The sequence below is a fragment of the Giraffa tippelskirchi genome, chromosome 10 (assembly GCF_054371585.1).
Source record: "Giraffa tippelskirchi isolate mGirTip1 chromosome 10, T2T-mGirTip1v1.2.pri, whole genome shotgun sequence".
Classification (NCBI taxonomy): Eukaryota; Metazoa; Chordata; class Mammalia; order Artiodactyla; family Giraffidae; genus Giraffa; species Giraffa tippelskirchi.
The window spans coordinates 140,104,600-140,126,608 of record NC_137284.1 but is presented as its reverse complement, the minus strand read 5'-3'; the positions used below and the strand labels follow the sequence as shown (position 1 = coordinate 140,126,608).

Here is a 22,009-nt window from a genome sequence, read left to right as displayed (position 1 = left end):
ATAGATAAACAACAAAGATTTACTGAGCAGCATAGGAAATACCTAGGCTTCCCAGGTGGCTCAGTAGTAAAGAATCTGCCTGCCAATGCAGGGGACACAAGAGAATGTGGGTTCAATCCCTGGGTCAGGAAGACCCCTGGAGAAGGAAATGACCACCCACTCCAGTATTCTTGCCTGGGAAATCCCATGGGCAGAGGAGCCTGGCAGGCTACAGTCCTGGGATTGCAAAAGAGTCAGACACGACTTAGTGACTAAACAACACGCAACTATATTTAATAGCTTGTGATAACCTATCATGGATAAGAATATGAAAAAGAATATATATACACATATATATTAACTGAATCATTTTGCTGTACACCTAACACAATATTGCAAATCAACTATCAGTTCAGTTCAGTTCAGTTCAGTCGCCCAGTCGTGTCCGACTCTGCGATCCCATGAATTGCAGCACACCAGGCCTCCCTGTCCATCACCAACTCCCAGAGCTTACCCAAACTCATGTCCATCGAGTCGGTGATGCCATCCAGCCATCTCATCCTGTTGTCCCCTTCTCCTCCTGCCCCCAATCCTTCCCAGAATCAGGCCCTTTTCCAATGAGTCAAACTCCTCACATGAGGTGGCCAAAGTATTGGAGTTTCAGCTTCAACATCAGTCCTTCCAATGAACACTCAGGACTGATCTCCTTTAGGATGGACTGGTTGGATCTTCTTTCAGTCCAAGGGACTCTCAAGAGTCTTCTCCAACACCACAGTTCAAAAGCATCAATTCTTCGGTGCTCAGCTTTCTTCACCGTCCAACTCTCACATCCATACATGACTACTGGAAAAACCATAGCCTTGACTAGATGGACCTTTGTTAGCAAAGTAATGTCTCTGCTTTTTAATATGCTATCTAGGTTGGTCATAACTTTCCTTCCAAGGAGTAGTGTCTTTTAGTTTCATGGCTGTAATCACCATCTGCAGTGATTTTGGAGCCCCCAAAAGTAAAGTCTGACACTGTTTCCACTGTTTCCCCATCTATTTCCCATGAAGTGATGGGACCAGATGCCATGGACTGGAATGGGTGAATTTAACTCAGATGACCATTATATCTACTACTGTGGGCAGGAATCCCTTAGAAGAAATGGAGTAGCCATCATTGTCAACAAAAGAGTCCAAAATGCAGTACTTGGGTGCAATCTCAAAAACAACAGAATGATCTCTGTTCGTTTCCAAGGCAAACCATTCAATATCATGCTAATCCAAGCCTATGCCCCAGCCAGTAATGTGGAAGAAGCTGAAGCTGAACGGTTCTGTGAAGACCTACAAGACCTTTTAGAACTAACATCCAAAAAAGATGTCCTTTTCATTATAGGGGACTGGAATGCAAAAGTAGGAAGTCAAGAAACACCTGGCGTAACAGGCAAATTTGGCCTTGGAGTACAGAATGAAGCAGGGCAAAGGCTAATAGAGTTTTGCCAAGAGAACGCACTGGTCACAGCAAACACCCTCTTCCAACAACACAAGAGAAGACTCTACACATGGACATCACCAGATGGTCAACACCAAAATCAGATTGATTATATTCTTTGCAGCCAAAGATGGAGAAACTCTATACAGTCAGCAAAAACAAGACCGGGAGCAGACTGTGGCTCAGATCATGAATACCTTATTGCCAAATTCAGACTTAAATTGAAGAAAGTAGGGAAAACCATTAGACCATTCAGGTATGACAGTGGAAGTGAGAAATAGATTTAAGGGGCTAGATCTGATAGACAGAGTGCCTGATGAACTATGGACGGAGGTTTGTGACATTGTACAGGAGACAGGGATCAAGACCATCTCCATGGAAAAGAAATTCAAAAAAGCAAAATGCTTTGGCACAACAAAGGAAACTATAAGCATGGTGAAAAGATAGCCTTTAGAATGGGAGAAAATAATAGCAAATGAAGCAACAGACAAACAATTAATCTCAAAAATATACAAGCAACTCCTGCAGCTGAACTCCAGAAAAATAAACGACCCAATCAAAAAATGGGCCAAAGAATTAAACAGACATTTGTCCAAAGAAGACATACAGATGGCTAACAAACACATGAAAAGATGCTCAACATCACTCATTATTAGAGAAATGCAAATCAAAACCACAATGAGGTACCATTTCACACCAGTCAGAATGGCTGCTATCCAAAAGTCTACAAGAAATAAATGCTGGAGAGGGTGTGGAGAAAAGGGAACCCTCTTACACTGTTGGTGGGAATGCAAACTAGTACAGCCACTATGGAGAACAGTGTGGAGATTCCTTAAAAAACTGGGAATAGAACTGCCATATGACCCAGCAATCCCACTGCTGGGCATACACACCGAGGAAACCAGAATTGAAAGAGACGCGTGTACCCCAATGTTCATCGCAGCACTGTTTACAATAGCCAGGACATGGAAGCAACCTAGATGTCCATCAGAAGATGAATGGATAAGGAAGCTGTGGTACATATACACAATGGACTATTACTCAGCCATTAAAAAAATACATTTGAATCAGTTCTGTTGAGATGGATGAAACTGGAGCCCATTATACAGAGTGAAGTAAGCCAGAAAGAAAAACAACGATACAGTATACTGATGCATATATATATGGAATTTGAAAGATGGTAACGATAACCCTATATGTGAGACAGAATAAGAGACACAGATGCATAGAACAGTCTTATGGACTCTGAGGGAGAAGGTGAGGGTGGGACGTTCTGAGAGAATAGCATTGAAACATGTATATTATCATATGTGAAACAGAACACCATTACAGGTTCGATGCATGAGACAAATGCTCAGGGCTGGGGCAATGGGATGACCCAGAGGGATGGGAAGGGGAGGGAGGTGGGAAGGGGGTTCAGGATGGGGAACACATGTAAACCCATGGCTGATTCATGTCAATGTATGGCAAAAACCACTACAATATTGTAAAGTAATTAGCCCCCAACTAAAATAAATAAATTTATTAAAAAAAAAAAAAAAAGCAAAATGGCTGTCTGAAGAGGTCTTACAAATAGCTGTGAAAAGAAGAGAAGTGAAAAGCAAAGGAGAAAAGGAAAGATATTCCCATTTGAATGCAGAGTTCCAAAGAAGAGCAAGGAGAGATAGGTAAGCCTTCCTCAGTGATCAATGCAAAGAAATAGAGGAAAACAACAGAATGGGAAAGACTAGAGATCTCTTCAAGAAAATTAGAGATACCCAGGGAACATTTCATGCAAAGATGGGCTTGATAAAGGACAGAAATGGCATGGACCTAACATAAGCTGAAGAAATCAACTATAGTTCAATAAAAAAGAAGAAAAATGCTTAAAATGGAAAATTTTTACCTTATGTAGATTTTGCCACAATTTTATTAAAAGTTAATATTAAAAAGTCTTATCCTTAGCCTGAATTCTTTTGATTTCAGTCTAATTTCTTAAACCTTCATTGGTTAGCATAACTGGGTGCCCAAGATGCTCTTTATAACTTGGAGAGAAAGTGAAGAAAGAGCTCATTGCTAAGAAGTATAAGACTGATGCTGAATATCCTTTGCCATTTCCACTCTTTCAATATTATTAATTTTGGCTACAAATTTATGAGGTTACAAATTAGCCTGTACTTCATAAGCACTTGCAATTTCCTTTTAGTAAAATGGAAACTTTGATGTGATAGTTTTTCTTTCACAAAATATAAGTGTAAAATGCTAGGTCTCGTAGGAAAATATTTCAATTGGCATCCCCCTTTGCCAGCCAAGGTCCCTTGGTTCATTCTGTACCTCTACCAAAGGCTGATATAAGCAGGACAGACACCGTGATACCTCTTGGGTTTTCTGCAGGCTCAGGTTCAGATTCACTTCATATTAGATACTGAGAATCAGTTTCTCATCTAGAAAATAAGAATACCATTAGCATCCACTTGCAGCATTTAAATGAGATGCTTTATGCAGACCACACAGCTGGGTTCTTTGTAAGCTACTTCCCTCTATGATTCCCTTCCATCCCAGTGTGGCAGACTCTGCAGACAGCCTTACCCTTGATGTTCCAAACCGAACTCTTGACATCTTTCCTTCCTTGCCCTATTCCTCCCTAGCCTTCTCCATATCAGTAAAAAGGCACTACCATTCACCCAGGTGCTCCTGCCAAAATCAAGGAGGTATTATAAATATTCCTCTCATTTCTGTATTCACCAGCAAGCCTTACTGGAACAATGATGACCTTGTTTTCACCTTTAACACCTGAGTCAGGCCACCATCACCCCTCAAGGAACTCTGGCAGGTCACCTGTTCCACCCTCAAATCATCCTCCACCTGGAGCCAGACTGAGTTGGTCAATGATATATTGATCGTGTTATTTCCTTGCTCAAGACCTTTTCATGACTTCCCATCCCATTTGCAATGAAATTCTCATTCCTCCCCTGGATTTGAATGTTCTCTGTCATCTGCCCCCTGCCTTTCCCTCGGACCCCATTACTCACACTTCCCTGCTTGCCCAGTGCCTTCTGGCAGTTCAGCCTTCTGCCTTTTCCTTGCCAAAATTTGCCCCCTCCTCAGAGTTTCTCCCTCTCTCTGCCTTTGCCCTGGAATCCTCTGTCCCCAGATCGTTGCATAGCTGGCTCCTCCTTGTCATTTGTTAAGTCCCCTTCAAGCATCACCTGGGAGGCACCTCTACTGGACACTACAGCTGGGGAACACCCTGCCCCTGAAGTTATTCTGTATTAAATGACTATCCTTTTTTAAAAAATAACTATTCAAAAATTTGAAAATGACACTATCTGAAAATAACTGTTTTTCCTGTTTATTGTCTGTCTTCTCCCTGTTAAATGTAAGCTTTGTGACATCAAAGATCTTTTTGTCTTACTCACTGTGCACCCTTGTAACATGGGTTTCTGGTATGTAGTAGGAGCTGATTAAATGTTGTTGATGAATGGAGAGATGGACTTGGGTCACCCACCCTTCCTGCTACTTGGCCCCTTATATCATCCCTTGGCCACTGAGAACTTGTCCCCTTGTGCCATCTCCTTGGTCTGAAGGAAAGGGTCCCCTCCCATCACATGCAAGCCATCAAAGTATATGGACCATCATGAGATGGTCCAAAATTGTTTATACTCTAACAGGCTAGGAGGCCTCCCTTTCTTCCCAGCTAACCACTGCACTGGTCATGGCGTCTTTATCTTCTCGACTTATCCCCCATCCCACTTCTTTTGACATATCATCTTCATTGATGACTCTGATGGGTGGCCTTGTAGTTTACAGGGAAGTATTGGGTCCGTCAGAAGACTTGAGTTGTGGGCATATGAAGAGCAGGGCTTTGGGAACTTAATAGAATTCTCTGAGTCTCGATGTCCCCATCTGGACAGTAATAATAATGGGTTGGATGGGAATGGATATATATTTTTGGAGTCACGAGGGCTGATTGTGTATGAAGGAGCATGTGGAAAGCAAAATTCAACCCACAAACAAGAGGTGATGGTGGTGGAATTTCAAGCCGTTTAAGAGGAGGAAGTGGCCCGTGCTGGCAGGTGTTCTCCTCTCTGAGTGGAGCATTGCGTGTTTCCATCCACTGAGTGATGTGCAGAGCAGATTCGTAAGAGCTGCAGGGTCTACTTCAACGTTTCCTGGGTTTTGCAGCGGGTTTGATCCTCTATCACACCTTGGATCCACCTCTTGGACTCTTGTGCCCCCAGTAACACAGCTTCTGAACAGGTCCTGAAACAAGATGTCAGCAGCATCCAATAGGATTCCTTCCTATTTTTGGCCTTGCTCTGGGCCATCCAGCACCCTGGCCCCCAAGTTCTTGTTACCTGGAGAAGGAGGAGGGGCTGACTGATTCATAGGGGTGCTGTGGGAGGGACCAGGTTCCATTGCGAATGCTGGCGAGAGGCCCTGACATTGATGTGGGGGCAGAGGTGGACTTGTTGAGACCCATGCTGTGTGGCTTCTACAGTGATGGGCACCTTGGAGAATGGTCTTGGAGGGCCTTTGCCATTCTGTGCCTTGCCTGAGAAATGGTGGCAGAATGGGGATTCAGATTTCCTGCTCCTTGTTCATATGTTGCTGGCACCAATATGGAAATAGAGTGAGGTCTCAGCAAAATGGTGTGGGATGGGTGGGGGCAAAGGAGTTGGAGGATAAGACTGTGTTAGTTAATGGAGAATCATTGCCAGAACCCACAGGTCTCCTTGGTGCTTTGATTCATAGATGTGTGTCCAGCAGGTGGGAGAGGCAGGATGAGACGGTGGCTCAGGTCCCCCCACTGCCTGGGACCGAAACACCTAAAGCCCATGGGAATAAGGAGAGAGTGGGAGGCTAAGAACCTCCTCCTTAGGAGGTACGGCCTCCTAATACTAGCATTACTTGATCAAATATTTTAAAAATTCAGTGTTGCCTTGGTGATAGAGTATTTCCAAACTTGAAGATATCAAATACCCTATTTTGCTAGCTCCTTGTCTGTTTACAGGTAATAGTGCTTGGTCCATAAACTTTGTTCCAGTCGATTCTGAACATTTTTTTTTTAAAAGGAGTGAATATAGCTCTGTTCGGCTTCCGGCTGTAGGGGAGATTTCTGCCAAGATTTGCGGCACGCAGCTGAAATGTGTTTTGTGTTTTATGAGCTTTGGCTCATCGTGGAATTAAATAGCACTAATTACATGAATATAGACCAGCAAGGGAGACAACTGTTCACTTCCTGATTTTCTGGGGGATTGAAAAAGAAAGGGAGGAGGAGGAAGGACCAGGAAGGGACCAGGGAGAGAGCTCTCCCACCAGACATTAGGTGACACAGAAGTGCAATTATTTAGCCTAAACGTGCCCCAAATGGCCTGTCCCCTCATGTTGCCACCATTGGGTGGAGTCACTCACTTCCTGTCAGCAGGAAGACCCTGTGGGCTGAAAGGCAGGAGGCTGGGCTATGGGATGCAGGTCTGCTCTGAAGGAGCTGGCACTGATGCTCTGGGTGGGAAGAGGCATTCTGGGAACAGAGTGGTACCTGGGAGAGATGCAGAGTGCAAGGATCTGAGTGCAGTGGGTTCCCATCTGGGTCCTCCTAGCAACCTGCTTCTAGCATCCTTTCCAAACCTATTGATTTTTTTTAGTTAGAGAAGTCTACTGAGAGATTTCCAGCAGTCTAAAGAGGAATTTCCATTCCTTTAAAAATTTTCTTCTCTTGCTCAAGATAGGAGATGAAATAGGCAGGATCTCCTTATCGTGGGGTGGTGGCTAAGCCCTTTAGTGGGTGGAGGAGCCTCAGAGCTTGGAGGCCTCCTGCTGATTCTTTGCTCAACTCTTGAGAGACTCTGGGTCCTCAGAGGCTGGAAGCAGTGAAGGCTCCTCCTTGGAAGGTTAACTTGCTCTCTAGAGTCTGACTCAGTGAATTGGCCAATGCCTGAGCTGACAAACTGTGTCCTGCTCCAGCAATCCTTACTGAGAGAGAGAAAATAGGTTCAATGAGTGTGATGAAAGCCGGCTTAACAGCTGCGTGCCCTGTGCTCTCCAGGGCCAGGTCATGGGACTCGACCAGTGGGCCCTCCCAAAGCACCTCACAACTTGGACTTCAGCCACTACAAAGCCTTTAAGCGAAGACGCAAAGAGACTCGAGAGAGAGACTTTAGCATCAGCCTTTAGTTTTGCAGTGAACACCCACCCCTGGGTGTTGTCATCCTCACCATTTCATGGCAAAGGCCACTTGTGGAACCTTCCCCACATGTGTCAGTCTGTGCCCCATGCAGCCTGAAATGCTTCACTCTCACTGCTTCCAGAATTAAGCTCCAAAAGAAACCTGATGAGTGATCTTGATTCAGCACCCTGTTTCCAGAAATGCCATTTTACAGATGGGGACACTGAGGCATCAAGAAAGTAGGACTGTGGCCAGTGAGGAGGACCATTCCTGATGCCTGTAGCATCCTGGCCACTGTGATTCAGAAAGAAAGGGGTTCTTAGGGGTGACCTTGGCTGACAGGTCAACTGCTGTGAATGAAGAAGATCCTGCCTCTTCCTGCGACAGTGGCAGGAGAGAAGGGCCTTGAGAGAGAGGAGCTTGCTAGCCTGAAGCCCGCATGATGTCACTTTGCTTTCTGGTGCCAGGCTGGGAGTCCAGGGTGAGAAGATGGCCAGGCTCAGGGGAGTGGCTAATGGGTGGCTGGGGAAGCCTCCATTTTAGATGAAGATCAGACAGCAAAGCAAGCCTTCACCCCAGGCCACCTGCTTGAGATGGGGCTGCGAGGATTGTTGACTGTTCCCAGCTTGTGGTGGGCCCCCCAGACCCCTATCTGTGATGCAAATGTCTACCCACATCTTGGGGCAGCAAAAATGACAACAAATACTCCCTTTGTCACAGCTTTGGGGTGTCTTGAGCATCTTCCCATGATATGCTCCCATTTCTGCATATCCACAGGCCAGTGGGGATGCTCAGAAGAAACGGAGCCAGGGCATTTTTCACCAGCCAGACCAAGGATTGGGATGGGAGAGAGTGACCACACGGATGCCAAGTCAGCTTGGGACATCTGCCCCCCAGTTCCTGGCCAGCCGGTTCCTTTAAATGAGACCCTGGAAAGAAGCTGACAGTTGTGTCCTCCCAGCCCAGGCTGCCACTGAGAGTGTTGTGTTTTGAAAGCCTCACAGCCAGACTTGGAGTAAAGAGACTCATTGCTTAGCGACTCCCCCAGCGGAGCACAGCGCTTAGAATATAAAGGACTGCCGTGGTGTAATAATAGCGTTCCATATTGGGCTGCCCAGGCTTCACTGGAGCTCCCACTCGGCTCTGCTGGGAACAGTGGACTTGGCCAGGAACGGGTGGTTCTGCACTCTGGGGGGAGGCTCCCTCAAGGCCAAGGAGGGGAGCCTTGGCGGAGGGGAAAACCACAGGTGGGGGCCTCAGGGATCCAGCACGGACCTAATCTCTGAATGGGGGCCGCTCCCTGGCTCATTCTCTGGCAGGGGCTTCTTCCAGGCTGGTTGCAAAGGCTCTGTCCATGGTGATCATGTCCCCCCAGCCCTGTCTAATAAACTGGGAAGTAAAGAATTAAGTCACCGAGCTTGGTGCTGAATTTCCTGGGGACAGGGCTGGTTGCCTGGCAGCCAGACTCTAAGCTTGGGCCTGGCTCCCCATGTTTCCCTCTCCATAGCTTTTATGCCCTTCTCTCGCCCTTCCCTGACCATGGATGGCACATTCCTCCTTGCTCAAAGGAACAGAAGCAGAGTGAAAGCAGACTGGAGGGACTGACCCCTGGGCTTGTGACCTGCCTCTGCTGTTGCTGCCTTCTGCTTTTGTGCTGGGTTACAACCAGGCTGACCCTTCTGGGTGCCCCTCCAACCCCTGCATAGGAGACTGTTTAGTCACAGCGCTGTGACCTCCTCTTGGGAGGACAGTTCTTTTGACCCAAGCTTTCCCCTAGTGGTAGTGATGGAATGTACTGCAACACCCACACCTGGAGTGCTCTTCCTCCCATGAATGCGGCAGTCATTTCTGAGACATCAACAAGGAGGAGGGGTGGCAGCCAAGGCCGGGAGTTGGCAGTGCAGCGCACAGGGGACACTATAGCCATCATGGCTTCAGAAGGCAGCCACAGATGTTCTATGAAAAAAAATAATTCTCCAGGAAAAGAAAGAAAATCGCAATTCATGGCTCCTTCTAGAAACCAAGAGTTTAAACTGAGAAATGCAGACAGGAAAAAATACCAGTTACTTCCTGAGGGTGTTCTTCTGAATGCATGGATTACAAATTGGAGGAGGAATCTTACAAAGACCTTTGTCCATTTTGCTGATTCAGATCAGTGGCTGGCTGGTGTTTCTTAGGTGAAATAGAAAGGGGACCTGGGCCGTGTCCCCAGTCCCTTCACTGCTTCCAGCTGCACACACGCAATGTGCCTCCTTAGTCACAAACTTCAGAAAGACCACTTCAGAGGAACATGAAGATTTTTTGCCCCAGGAGACACTGGCATGGCCATCTCCCACCTCGCTGGGCTTGGCGACTTGCAGTCTGGCTTTCAGAACAAGGAGGGAGCTACTGACACCAAAGAGGACTTTCCCTGGGGTCAGCCTCACGCACTCCAAGGGATAGAACGCCCCGGGTACCAGTCTTGGGTTGGAATTGGCTGAGATATACAGTGTGCTGGCTGTGTTCTGTGTTCATTTGGTTGGTGCCAACTGTTGGGACATACAAGTTAACCAGTTCAAAGCCTTGTCCCAGTTCAGTTGCTCAGTCATGTCCAACCCTTTGCGACCCCATGGACTGCAGCACACCAGGCCTCCCTGTCCGTCACTAACTCCCAGAGTTTACTCAAACTCATGTCCATTGAGTCAGTGATCCCATCCAACCATCTCATCCTCTGTCGTCCCCTTCTCCTCTTGCCTTTAATCTTTCCCAGCATCAGGGTCTTTTCCAATGAGTCAAACTCCTCACATGAGGTGGCCAAAGTATTGGAGTTTCAGCTTCAGCATCAGTCCTTCCAATGAATCTTTAGGACTGATTTCCTTTAGGATGGACTGGTTGGATCTCCTTGCAGTCCAAGGGACTCTCAAGAGTCTTCTCCAACACCACAGTTCAGAAGCATCAATTCTTTGGCGCTCAGCTTTCTTTACAGTCCAACTCTCACATCCATACATGACTACTGGAAAAACCATAGCTTTGACTAGACAGACCATTGGCAAAGTAATGTCTCTGCTTTTTAATATGCTTTCTAGGCTGGTTATAACTTTTCTTCCAAGGAGCAAATGTCTTTTAATTTGATGGCAGCAGTCACCATCTGCAGTGATTTTGGAGCCCAAAAAAATAAAGTCTGTCACTGTTTCCATTGTTTTCCCATCTATTTGCCATGAAGTGATGGGACCAGATGCCATGATCTTAGTTTTCTGAATGTTGAGTTTTAAGCCAACTTTTTCACTCTCCTCTTTCACTTTCATCAAGAGGCGTGTTAGTTCTTCTTCGCTTTCTGCCATAAGGATGGTATCATCATATCTGAGGTTATTGATATTTCTCCTGGTGATCTTGATTCCAGCTGTACTTCATCCAGTCCAGCATTTCTCACGATGTACTCTGCGTATAAGTTAAATAAGCAGGGTGACAATATACAGCCTTGACGTACTCCTTTCCCTATTTGGAACCAGTCTGTTGTTCCATGTACAGTTCTAGCTGATGCTTCTTGACCTGCATACAGATTTCTCAGGAGGCAGAGTGGTTTATTTCTTGTCTGACTTGGATGTCTGTGGTTGGTCGCTGGGTCCTTCCATCTTGAGGCTCCATGATCTTGCAGGGCCTCAGAATCCTCTTTATCCAGCTGGTGAATGGCTCTGTAGAGAAGATATAGCCATTTCTTACCTGCTTTGGCATGAAAATGTTACCATGACTCCTTCACCAGTCACGCGGTCACGCCTGGAGGCCATGTGGACGCAGAGAGGCCGGGGAGACCATAGCTGGTAGGCATCTCTTATCAACAGCTTTACATCGGCAGCTGCAGTGATGGAGAAGCATACTCTTTTGGTGGATAACTAACTTCCTGTCCCCCTGGGCTCACCTGCACATGAGATGGATTACCTCTAGTGCAGCGCAGTAGGGAGGATGAAGGGGGATGAAGTTCCTGTTCCTGAAGTTTCTAGGAAACCAGGAGGGCCTGGGAGGTGGAGCTTGGCAGAGCTTGCCAGTGACTGTGGACGACCTCAAAGGGGAAAGCTACAGGGTCAAATATACCTTAGCTAGCAGACAGCAGGGCTACTGTTCTCTGCTTTGGAGTGTCTGTAGCCCTTGACACCCAGCTCAGAACCCCACACATGATACATATTCCATCAACACTCATTGACCGAATGAACGAACACATCCTGACTTCCAACAACTGGGTCTCCTGTGTTGTCTGTTTTTCTCGCTACAGTTTAGTTTTCAGGCCCAGCTCCTTCTTCTCAACAGGGTCTGTGCTGAGTTCCTCTGCTGAGTAGGGAGATGGCTCTCAAGTCTAATTTGTGGATGCCAGGCAACCTATTATGATGTTCCACTTGGTGGATGGACAGCTCTCCTTGTAAACCATGTCTGAGAGATGTAGTTTCCCTGTTGCATTTGAAGTCATGTTTTTAATGGACAAAATAGGCTATTTAAGTAGCTGCATGCCCTGGATTAGAGTGGGTAAAGTCAGCATTGTGAGTTTGGCCTCAGTGGCTCAGCACCCAGATTTATATGGTACTTCAGTTGTAGGGGAATCCCAGCTGCCGTCTCATACACTCTTCTGTGAAGTCGTCATTCATTCCTCGTTTAGTCACTCATCAACTCGTTCATTCATAATTCATCCATCCACTCATTTATGCATTCCCAAACATTTATGACATACCAACCATGTATCCAGCTCTGGGCTTGAAATAGAAGAGAACAGTGGCAAAAAATACATAGTGATTTCTAACCTCCAGAAGCTCATATTTTTTAGAGAAGGGGGAGCATCAATGGGCAAATATCACAGCATTTGTGGAATGTGAGACTAACTTGAGTTCCTGCACTAACACATGGGTGGGGGGCTGTCCTAGACCAATGCCAGGGTCAGACATGCTTCATCAGAAGAATGAGGCCTTAGGGGAGCGGGTGGGGTGGTCATCCCAGGCCAGGTAACCACCTATGCAGAAGACACAGGGGTGTGGACAGGTGAAGATCCCAAGAGACTTGTCAGCATGACCTTCAGAGCAAAGGCCCAGCAGACAGGGGAGCATTGTGGTGGACTATGAAAGTCAACACGCACACACAAACTCACTATATTAGCAAAATTCTAGTTTATCTCTGGGGCAATGGGACCCAGGCATGCTTACTTTTTCTTGTGAAAGGACAGTCTATTAGAGAGGATGTGGTGAGAGACACTTATTCTTTTGGCTGGAAGCCTGGATTTTTCTGTGTATGGGTCATAATTCTTTCATTAGCAAGTGCCAGAACCCTCGCTGGCTTATATAAAAGGGGAATTTTTGGCTCCCGTAGCTGGAAAGTATAAGCATAGAGCTGGCTTCAGTGCACATGAGCTAGACATCTGTGTGATCACCAGGACCTGGGACTCAGGACTTCCTGTGCCCTGGCTCAACTCTGCTCTCCCTGTACTAGGCTTCCTTCTCTTCAGGCTCCCTGCCCCCCTCCAACCCCCCTGGTTACAAGATGGTGCCCACAGTTCTTAAGCCCACCCCTCTCCAAGGCCACAGCAAGTGGCAGACCTAGAATGTTTTCCTCAGCACTCCTGTCCAAAGTCTATTGCCTCCCAGAGATTCTGATCCAACCAAGTGCCCATCGCTGAACCAGTCACTGAGACCCGCCTCTGCTCTGTGCTGGTTGGTTTGAGCTTGGGTGACATGTCCTCCCCTGAACCAGGGGTAAAGTTAATTTTCCCAGAAACTTTTGGCTGAGAAAGGGTGAAGGGGTGGATCTGTAGAGGATAAATGAATAGTAGCAAAAACAACAGGTGTCTACTGTCTCTAACAGTGTCTTCCAATTTTTGTTTTTTGATCACAACTGTATTAGGGTTTTCCAGAGAAGCAGAAGCAGTGTGTGTGTGTGTGTGTGTGTATGTGTGTGTGTGAGTGTGTGTGTGTGTGTGTGAGTGTGTGTGTGAGTGTGTGTGTGTGTGGAGAGAGAGATTTATTTTAAGGAATTAGGTCATGCAATTATGGAGGCTCCAAGTCCAAAATCAGCAGAGTAGGACTGCAGACTTGAGACTCAGAGGAAAGCCCATGTTGTAGTTCAAGTCCAAAGGCATCAGCTGCAGAATTTCCTCTCCCTTGGGGAGGTCAGGCTTTTGTTCAAGTCAGTCTTCAACTGATTGGGTGGCTGCACACCCATATTATAGGGGGAAGTCTGCCTCACTCAAAGTCCACTGATTCAAATGGTAATCGCATCCAAAAACACCCTCTCAGAAACATCCAGAATAACGTTTGACCACATATCTGGGCACCATGGCCCAGTCAAGTGGACACATCATAGTTACTATAACAGTGACCAACCATAGGAAGTACACTTACTTCACACTCATTCATACACTTACGTGGCTGAAACATAAGTCTCACACTAGTTTTATCCTTCCTAAATGTGACATGCTTTTATTTTTCTCCTCTATTTTATTTCATTAAAAAGAGCACGTGTGGCCTGCTCAGTTGATTTCTAGACTCATGATGGATTGTGACTTGTCTTTTGAAATGCCATCCCAGAAGACATTTTCTGGATGTTCTATTATTCCATAGCAAAGGTCCTGAGGACAACAGGATTCTGTTCAGAGAGTCAGGGAAGGTACTGTGTACCACCGAGGGAGACCTGAAGAGATTTTGAAGTCCCAGTATGACTGGGTGTGACCCCAGCCAGGACCTATAACTACTCATGCATCTGTTTCGTTATCTGTAAAGGCTGCCTACTTACAAATACTTCTTCTGCCTAACAGGGTTACCACGCACAGTACAGTCAGAACGAGGTAATATATATGAAAACACTTTCTAAACTCTGAAGTAATTTTGTGCAGTAATTGCTATTTTTAAACTACTCTATAATAACTTTCTTCTCTGCCACTCAAAAATCTGAGAAGATGATGCTATTTCATGAAAATTAGTTTGAGCTCTTCACCACGTGCCACAGAAAACAAAGCCCCAATTTCTTTAATCAAAATGATGATCAGCTTCTAAAAATGAGTCCCTCCTCTCCTGAGATGATTTAGAATTAAAATTTGATTTCAAAGAGGGGGAAAACAGCAGCGTGTTTGGGTTTGATTCAGAGTCTTTCAGTCCCACCTTCCTGAGCCTTTCTCATTCTTCCTAGTTCCATGAGTCCTTTCAGGCCATCTGGGGGTGACTCGGCTTCATTATTTGCCTTGAAGCATCAGAACTGGGCTGAATGCCACCTCCAATACTTGGTTTTTCAAATCAACTGAGTGATTACCCAAGAGAGAAATGGCGGATGGGACCTGGAATCTCAATGGGGTTTCCTAGGTCACATCCTCACTTACCAGGATTAAATCCAGCTTTGCCAGGATGGACGGCCCCAGGCAGCCTTGGGGGGCGGGGGCAGGGTGGGCAACTCTGCCCACCTGTGGGTCTGGCACTGGGCTGGGAGGGCTGTAGTTGGTTCACCTCTGAGTGGCGCCCGATGAGGTCTCTGATGAGGCAAGCTGGAGCCCTCCACATCCCTGGAGCTCACATCTCTACCTCCCCTATTCTCTTCCATTCTCTTATTTGTTTTATAATCAGTCTCTTTCGTGGTGTGTGAAATGAGAGGCTGGTTATTCCTATCACACGTTATTGTTTTCTGTGGGTTCCCCCCTCTCCAGGCACAGTAATTTCACCATCCCCAGATGAGGGTGACGAGTGTTTGAGATGCATAACTGTGTCTCATTTCAGTGCCTAATAGAAGATGGGGAATGAGGCCTGGCACCTTTCTGCTCAGTAAATTTATAATTACAGGCTTCCTCGTCTCGCCTCTCGCAAACCAGAGAGCTGTTGATTGGCTTGCAGGTCCGTGAGTGGGTACAGTAAAGGAGGGCTGCGGCAGGCACGCTTTCCTGGTGCTCGGCAGGTTCCAACACAGGGACTGTTGACAGTTCCCTCCAGAGGGCCAGTGGCTGAGGCATGACCCGCACCTGCCTGTCTGGAATGAGGATTACCAACCCTGCTGGAATTTGGCTGTTGGCAGCGGTGTTCTCAGAGCTGTGGTAGCCAGCAGAGCACATGGCACCCATACAGCAGGCTCCTCCAGACAAAGGCTGAAGTGGGTTCAGATAAAGTCGGGAGATAGGCCACGGGTGGTGAGAAGAACCCTGGATTTGGAGTCCAGGGACTTGAGCTTGACCCCATCCCCACCGTGAGCTCACTGCATGACTTCCTGCAAGTCATTTAACATCTGTGGGTCACAGCTTTCTTGTCTCTAAAGTCAGCGACTGGAATTGTCCTAATGGATCATCTCTTTCAGATAAACTTCTAGTTCTTCTCTGATACTTAGATGTGCACAAGGCAATTCATGATGAACCATCCTGACCCCTCATCACTTACAGAGATGGTACCTTTGGGTATTTTTTGATCCTAGTCCTTCTAGTCTTGTTAAAGTCTTGTCAACAACAACAACAATAACATCCACAACAACTCTCACTTAAGAAACACTTACTTGGGGCCAGGAGAGACTGTGTGCCACGCACTTTCCAGTCCTTATTGCTTTTAGAAATAAATACCTGTGCCTGCCTGATGGGTGTTACCTGTGAGGTTATGCCCTGGGGGTTCCAGGGGCTTTGCTTTCCCCCTACAGAGCTAGTGGAGGTATTGCTGGGTGATATATTGGGATTTCTGTGTGTGGGAACTTAACATGGATTAAAATGGACTTCCGGGACTTCTCTAGTGGTCTAGCGGTTAAGACTTCACCTTCCAATGCAGGAGGTACGAGTTTGATCCCTATTCGGGGGGCTAAGATCTCACGTGTCACGTGGCCAAAAAAAAACCAAAGCATAAAACAGAAGCAGTGTAACAAATTCGATAAGGGCTTTCACTGGAAAGAATCAAAACTTAAAAATAAATAAATAAATAAAATAAAATTGACTTCTGGGGGCTCTGGAATTGTACTTTCCTAGCAAGAGGATGGGTTTTGTAGTGCTACAATACTGGGCTTCACTGGAGCTTCCCTGGTAGCCCAGTTGGTCAGGAATCTGCCTGTACTGCAGGAAACCCAGGTTTGATCCCTGGTTTGGGAGGATCCCCTGGAAAAAGAAATGGCACTCCATTCCAGTATTCTTGCTTGGAAAACCCCATGGATAGAGGAGCCTGGTGGGCTACAGTCCCTGGGGTTGCAAGAGTCAGACACGACTTAGTGACAGACCACCACCCCACCACCAATGCTGGGTTTCAGCCTCACCTCTGCCAGCTTATGAGCCATGAGCCATGTGCTCTTGCAGACCTGGCTTCCTCACCTTCAGAGCAGATCAAACACTTCTGACCCCAGCCAACGGTTGTCTGATGAGTGAGGTCCTGAGTGTCCTAGCATTTGGCTGGGGCCTGGGGTCCTGTAAGTGATACACAGATGCTTATGCTCCTCCTCGCCTCCAGCCCTCTTCCTGCCAGCCAGAAAAGAGGTCTTGAGTCTCCATTCCATGTCAGGTGTGGGTCCAGCACTGTGGACACACCAGTGAACAAGGTACCCCCTGCTCCCATGGAGCTCTCACAGGCCTCAGCTCCAAGCTCAGTTCTTTCAGCAAAGGCTAAACCAACAGGAGCATGGAGGTCCTTTCTGGGAGCAGGAGGTAAGCTTTTCCCAAGTTTCTTTCTTTGACACCGTGTATTTTAGTCTCAACCTCCCAAGGACACCTTGACAAGGTCCTGGCTCCCTTTCTCGCCCTATGTCCTCCTGACTCTCATGAACCATGTTTTCCAGACAGACCCTCCTGGTGTGCACCCTGAGGGTGCCCTTGCTGTGGCTCCAAGGACCCCTCCCCTGGGAGGCCCTTCCTCTCCAGCTCTTCATGTCCTCTCGGAGTTCAAGGCTCAGCCCAAATGCTCTGGCCTCTCGAAGGCATCCTGCAGCCTTCTCCTGTTCCCCTTGCCCCAGGTTAGAGGTCAGCTGTGCTCATCTGAGCTCTTGAAGTCCATCATCTAACATTTCATCATCTGAGTACCTGGGATTCTGGCGGTATCCACCCCTCTAACTCAGGGTTCTTCCAGAGCCTGGTCCAGCCTCAGCCATCCTTGGAGCCACAGTATCTTGCTCATTTGGAATGTGCCCTGAGTGCATGTTTGCCTTGTGGAGAAAGAGATGAAGGCCGTCTGCTCACAGGACCGCTGTTGGTCCTGGATGTGCTATCTGCCAGTTCCCCTCCTCTGATGTTTTTTTGAGAAGATTTGTGGTTTTCGCTGCGACTTTTGCTGACAATGTCAAGTCTTTGTTTTGCTTTCTTCTTTCGTCTCTTGTTGTTCATTCGCTCAGTTGTGTCCAACTCTTTGCAACCCCATAGACTGCAGCACACCAGGCTTCCCTGTCCTTCACCACCTCCCAGAGCTTGCTCAAACTCATGTCCATTGAGTCGATGATCCCATCCAACCGTCTCATCCTCTGTCGCCCCCTTCTCCCCCTGCCCTCAATCTTTCCCAGCATCAGGGTCTTTTCCAGTGAGTCGGCTCTTCACACCAGGTGGCCAAGGTATTGGAGCTTCAGCTCAGTATCAGTCCTTCCAGTGAATATTCAGGGTTGATTTCATTTAGGACTTTACACTCTCTCTGCTTGGGATTTTCCTGGTGGCTCAGATGGTAAAGAATCTTCCTGTAATGCAGGAGACCCAGGTTCGATCCCTGGGTCAGGAAGGTACCCTGGAAAAGAGAATGACTACCCACTCCAGCTTTCTTGCCTGGAGAATTCCATGCACAGAGGAGCCTGGTGGGCTATAGTCCTTGCGGTTGAAAAGAGTCTGACATGACTGAGAGACTAACACTAACAAGCTGCTTGGGGTGGGGGTTGGTTCTTTGGCTCAGTCACCTACCTCTTCCCATCAGCTTGTTTCTGAGTTATTTGAGCAGGGACTGGGGGGAGAATGAAAGAAATTCCACAGAGGTGAGATGTCCCTGAATAAGATGTAGGCCATTCCTTCCCAGATTTCGCCCGAACTGGAAGAAATATGAAAAACCATTTTCTGGAAATGCATGCCGAAAGGCATCTTGACTAGAAATGAATGAGACCATTAGGATGGAAAACTATATTGTTCCACAGGGAGTTGTTTATTTATTTATTTACTTGACCACTTCTTAAAGCATTTGTTCTCTGCCTTTAATGAAAACCTCTCAGAGGAGGCCTCACTATGGGTGGCAGCCAAGATCTGCCTCATTAAAATGACATCGAGGCTCAGAGCTGGGCAGTGGACCCAGAGGACCGGGTTGCTGACACACAGTGAAGGGATCTGGGATTTGGGTTGTTAATTTGGCCTCTTGTACCGACCAGCAGGGATCGGGGTGGGGGTGGGGGGGCAAAGGAGAAACTTCCCCTGCAGTAGGTGCAGACCCAGGGGGCTGGAGCTGTAATGGGCAGCCCCCAAGGAAGGGTTGTTTGAACTGGTCTGTTGTGTATAAGCCATCACTGGTGGACGTTCCCATCTGTGCCTGGCTGGGGTAAACTGAAATGGTTTAGCAGGACAATATGAGACTGTGGACCTCAATTAACCTTTGTGCCAATGACCTGATTTGCATGTATGATGTCTCCATGTGTGTATGAGTCGGCCTCTCTTCCTTTTTTAAAAAAGTGAGTCAGTTTATTCAAGTATAGTTTTATACATATATAGCGTTTCAAAAATTTTATTTATTTTTGGCTATGCTGGGTCTTCATCGGCGCACATGGGCTTTCTCTAGTGTTGGTGAGCAGGGGCTACTCTCCAGTTGCAGTGCATTGAAGTGCATTGAAGTGGCTTCCCTTCTTGAAGAAGCATGGGCCCTAGGTGCAAGAACTTCAGTAGTTGTGGCGCAGGGGCTTAGTTGCTCTGAGGCATGTGGAATCTTCCTGGACCAGGGATCAAACCCATGTCCCCTGCATTGTTGGCAGGTGGATTCTTAACCACAGGATCACCAGGGATGTCGGATGACCTTTACTGCTTTTACCTATGCATCTTGGATACCTGCCCTCAGCTCTAAAGCGGGAGTGTCAGAAGTACTTACATCAGGAGGCTGCTAGTTAGGGTCCTAGTAGGAAACATCATACATGCAAATCAGGTCATTGGCACAAAGGTTAATAGAGGAGCTGTTGACCAGGTGCCTCCTCAGAGGCAGGGTGGTGTTTAGGGGCAAAAACACGGAGGCCTCTTATCTCCCCCGGGACCAAATGGAGGCAGACAGGAGGCAATTCACAGACCCTGGGGATGGGGAGGCCGAGTACATGCAGCCCACCTCCCCTCTTCCTAGCCTCTCCCCCTCCCACTGGGCTTCTGCTAATTATCCTCACTTCGCTGCATCTGACTCGGCCCAAGGGCAAGGAACCTGCAGATGTAAGGGCTTCTGGGCACAGAGAAGGGAAGAGAGCAGAGCTGGGAGTGTGTGTATGTGCAGGGGTGGGGGGTCAGGTGGAAGATTCACAGCACTAAAAATTTGGTCAAATGAAATGAGAGTCCCTGGAAGGTGCTGGACAGTGACTGATGCAAAGTCAGTCATTCTGTGGGCAATGACTATCTATTATCAACATCAACATTATCATCATCATTACCACCACCATTATCACTGTTGCAACTATCGCTAGTATTATTACTAGTACTACTACTGACTTGCCCGCCTACCGCCTCTAGCTCGGGCTGACTCATACATGTATGCTGGGGACCAGCACCAGCTTTCCCCCTTGCAGATCTATTTCATTGTGTGCAGGATGCTTTGAGGGCCCAGCCAGACAAGCTATGGGGTGAAACTAAGACTTGGCCTTTGTCATCAGCATCATCTCTTTCCTTTCCCCCACAGGGAGCCTGTACTCCTCGCGTGACACTGCTGTGCTCAGTGCCCCGTGCCCCAAGGACGCATTTCTGAAATGAAAGCCATGCCTTGGAACTGGACTTGCCTGCTCTCCCATCTCCTGATGGTGGGGATGGGCTCCTCCACTCTGCTCCCCCGGCAGTCGCCCCCACCGTCCCAGAAGCGGTCTTTCGTCACATTCCGTGGGGAGCCTGCCGAGAGCTTCAACCACCTGGTGGTGGATGAGAGGACAGGGCACATTTATGTGGGAGCCGTCAACCGGATCTACAAGCTTTCCAGTGACTTGAAGGTCCTGGTGACCCATCAGACGGGGCCGGACGAGGACAACCCCAAGTGCTACCCACCCCGCATTGTCCAGACATGCAACGAGCCCCTGACCCCCACCAACAATGTCAACAAGATGCTGCTGATAGACTACAAGGAGAATAGGCTAATCGCCTGTGGGAGCCTGTATCAGGGCATCTGCAAGCTGCTGAGGCTGGAGGACCTCTTCAAGCTGGGGGAGCCTTTCCACAAGAAGGAACACTACCTGTCAGGGGTCAACGAGAGTGGCTCCGTCTTTGGGGTGATTGTCTCCTACAACAACCTGGATGACAAGCTCTTCATTGCCACCGCGGTGGATGGAAAGCCGGAGTATTTCCCCACCATCTCCAGCCGGAAACTGACCAAGAACTCGGAGGCAGACAGCATGTTCGCCTATGTCTTCCACGATGAGTTTGTGGCCTCGATGATCAAGATCCCTTCGGATACCTTCACCGTCATCCCTGACTTTGATATCTATTACGTCTACGGCTTCAGCAGCGGCAACTTTGTCTACTTCTTGACCCTCCAACCTGAGATGGTGTCTCCCCCGGGCTCCACCACAAAGGAGCAGGTTTATACGTCCAAGCTCGTGAGGCTTTGCAAGGAGGACACGGCCTTCAACTCCTACGTGGAGGTGCCCATTGGCTGTGAGCGCGGTGGGGTGGAGTACCGCCTGCTGCAGGCCGCCTATCTGTCCAAAGCCGGGGCCGTGCTCGCCCAGACCCTCGGGGTCCGCCCGGAGGACGACCTCCTCTTCACCGTCTTCTCCAAAGGCCAGAAGCGGAAGATGAAATCGCTGGACGAGTCGGCGTTATGCATCTTCATCCTGAAGCAGATCAACGACCGCATTAAGGAGCGGCTGCAGTCCTGCTACCGGGGCGAGGGCACGCTGGACCTGGCCTGGCTCAAGGTGAAGGACATTCCCTGCAGCAGCGCGGTGAGTCCAAGGAGGACCCTTGGGCCGGGAGGGCATGGTGCGGTGGCCCAGGCTGTGGCCTCCACAGGGTGTGAACCACCTGTCCTGTTTTGTAGATGAGACAAGTATATCCCACCTCTGGTGCTCCTTAGACTCGGATCATCACCAGTTCAGGCATGCTGTGACCACTGGCCGCTTACGAGAGTCAGAGCCAGAGCTGAATGTAGATTGCCTATCGTCACTTTTCTCTGTTCTGATTGGCTCATTGGCTGAAAGAGGCGGGGCTAGAATAAGCGAGAATTGTATGCTGTACATTCCGCGTGGACCAAACATTGTTGAAGGCTGCATTGTGTGTGCTGTGATACCAGATGTGTGCCCACCTTCTTTAAAAAAAAAAATTGA

The 22,009-nt window shown here is 47.9% G+C and overlaps 1 protein-coding gene and 1 long non-coding RNA gene across 2 annotated transcripts in view; one reads left to right on the top strand and one right to left on the bottom strand.

The window, feature by feature from the left end:
- PLXNA4 (plexin A4) overlaps window positions 1-22,009 on the top strand; it is a 648,412-nt gene that overhangs the window by 227,857 nt on the left and 398,546 nt on the right. Inside the window, exon 4 of the mRNA XM_081532910.1 lies at window positions 20,377-21,628. Coding sequence (XP_081389036.1) covers window positions 20,444-21,628 — 1,185 coding nt within the window. The 5' untranslated portion in view covers window positions 20,377-20,443. The remainder of the gene's footprint in view (window positions 1-20,376; window positions 21,629-22,009) is intronic.
- On the bottom strand, window positions 9,667-11,879 carry LOC145522358 (uncharacterized). The gene is made up of 2 exons (XR_014065998.1): window positions 11,669-11,879; window positions 9,667-11,271 (listed from the first exon to the last, which is right to left on the bottom strand). It is a non-coding gene; the product is annotated as an uncharacterized LOC145522358 (long non-coding RNA).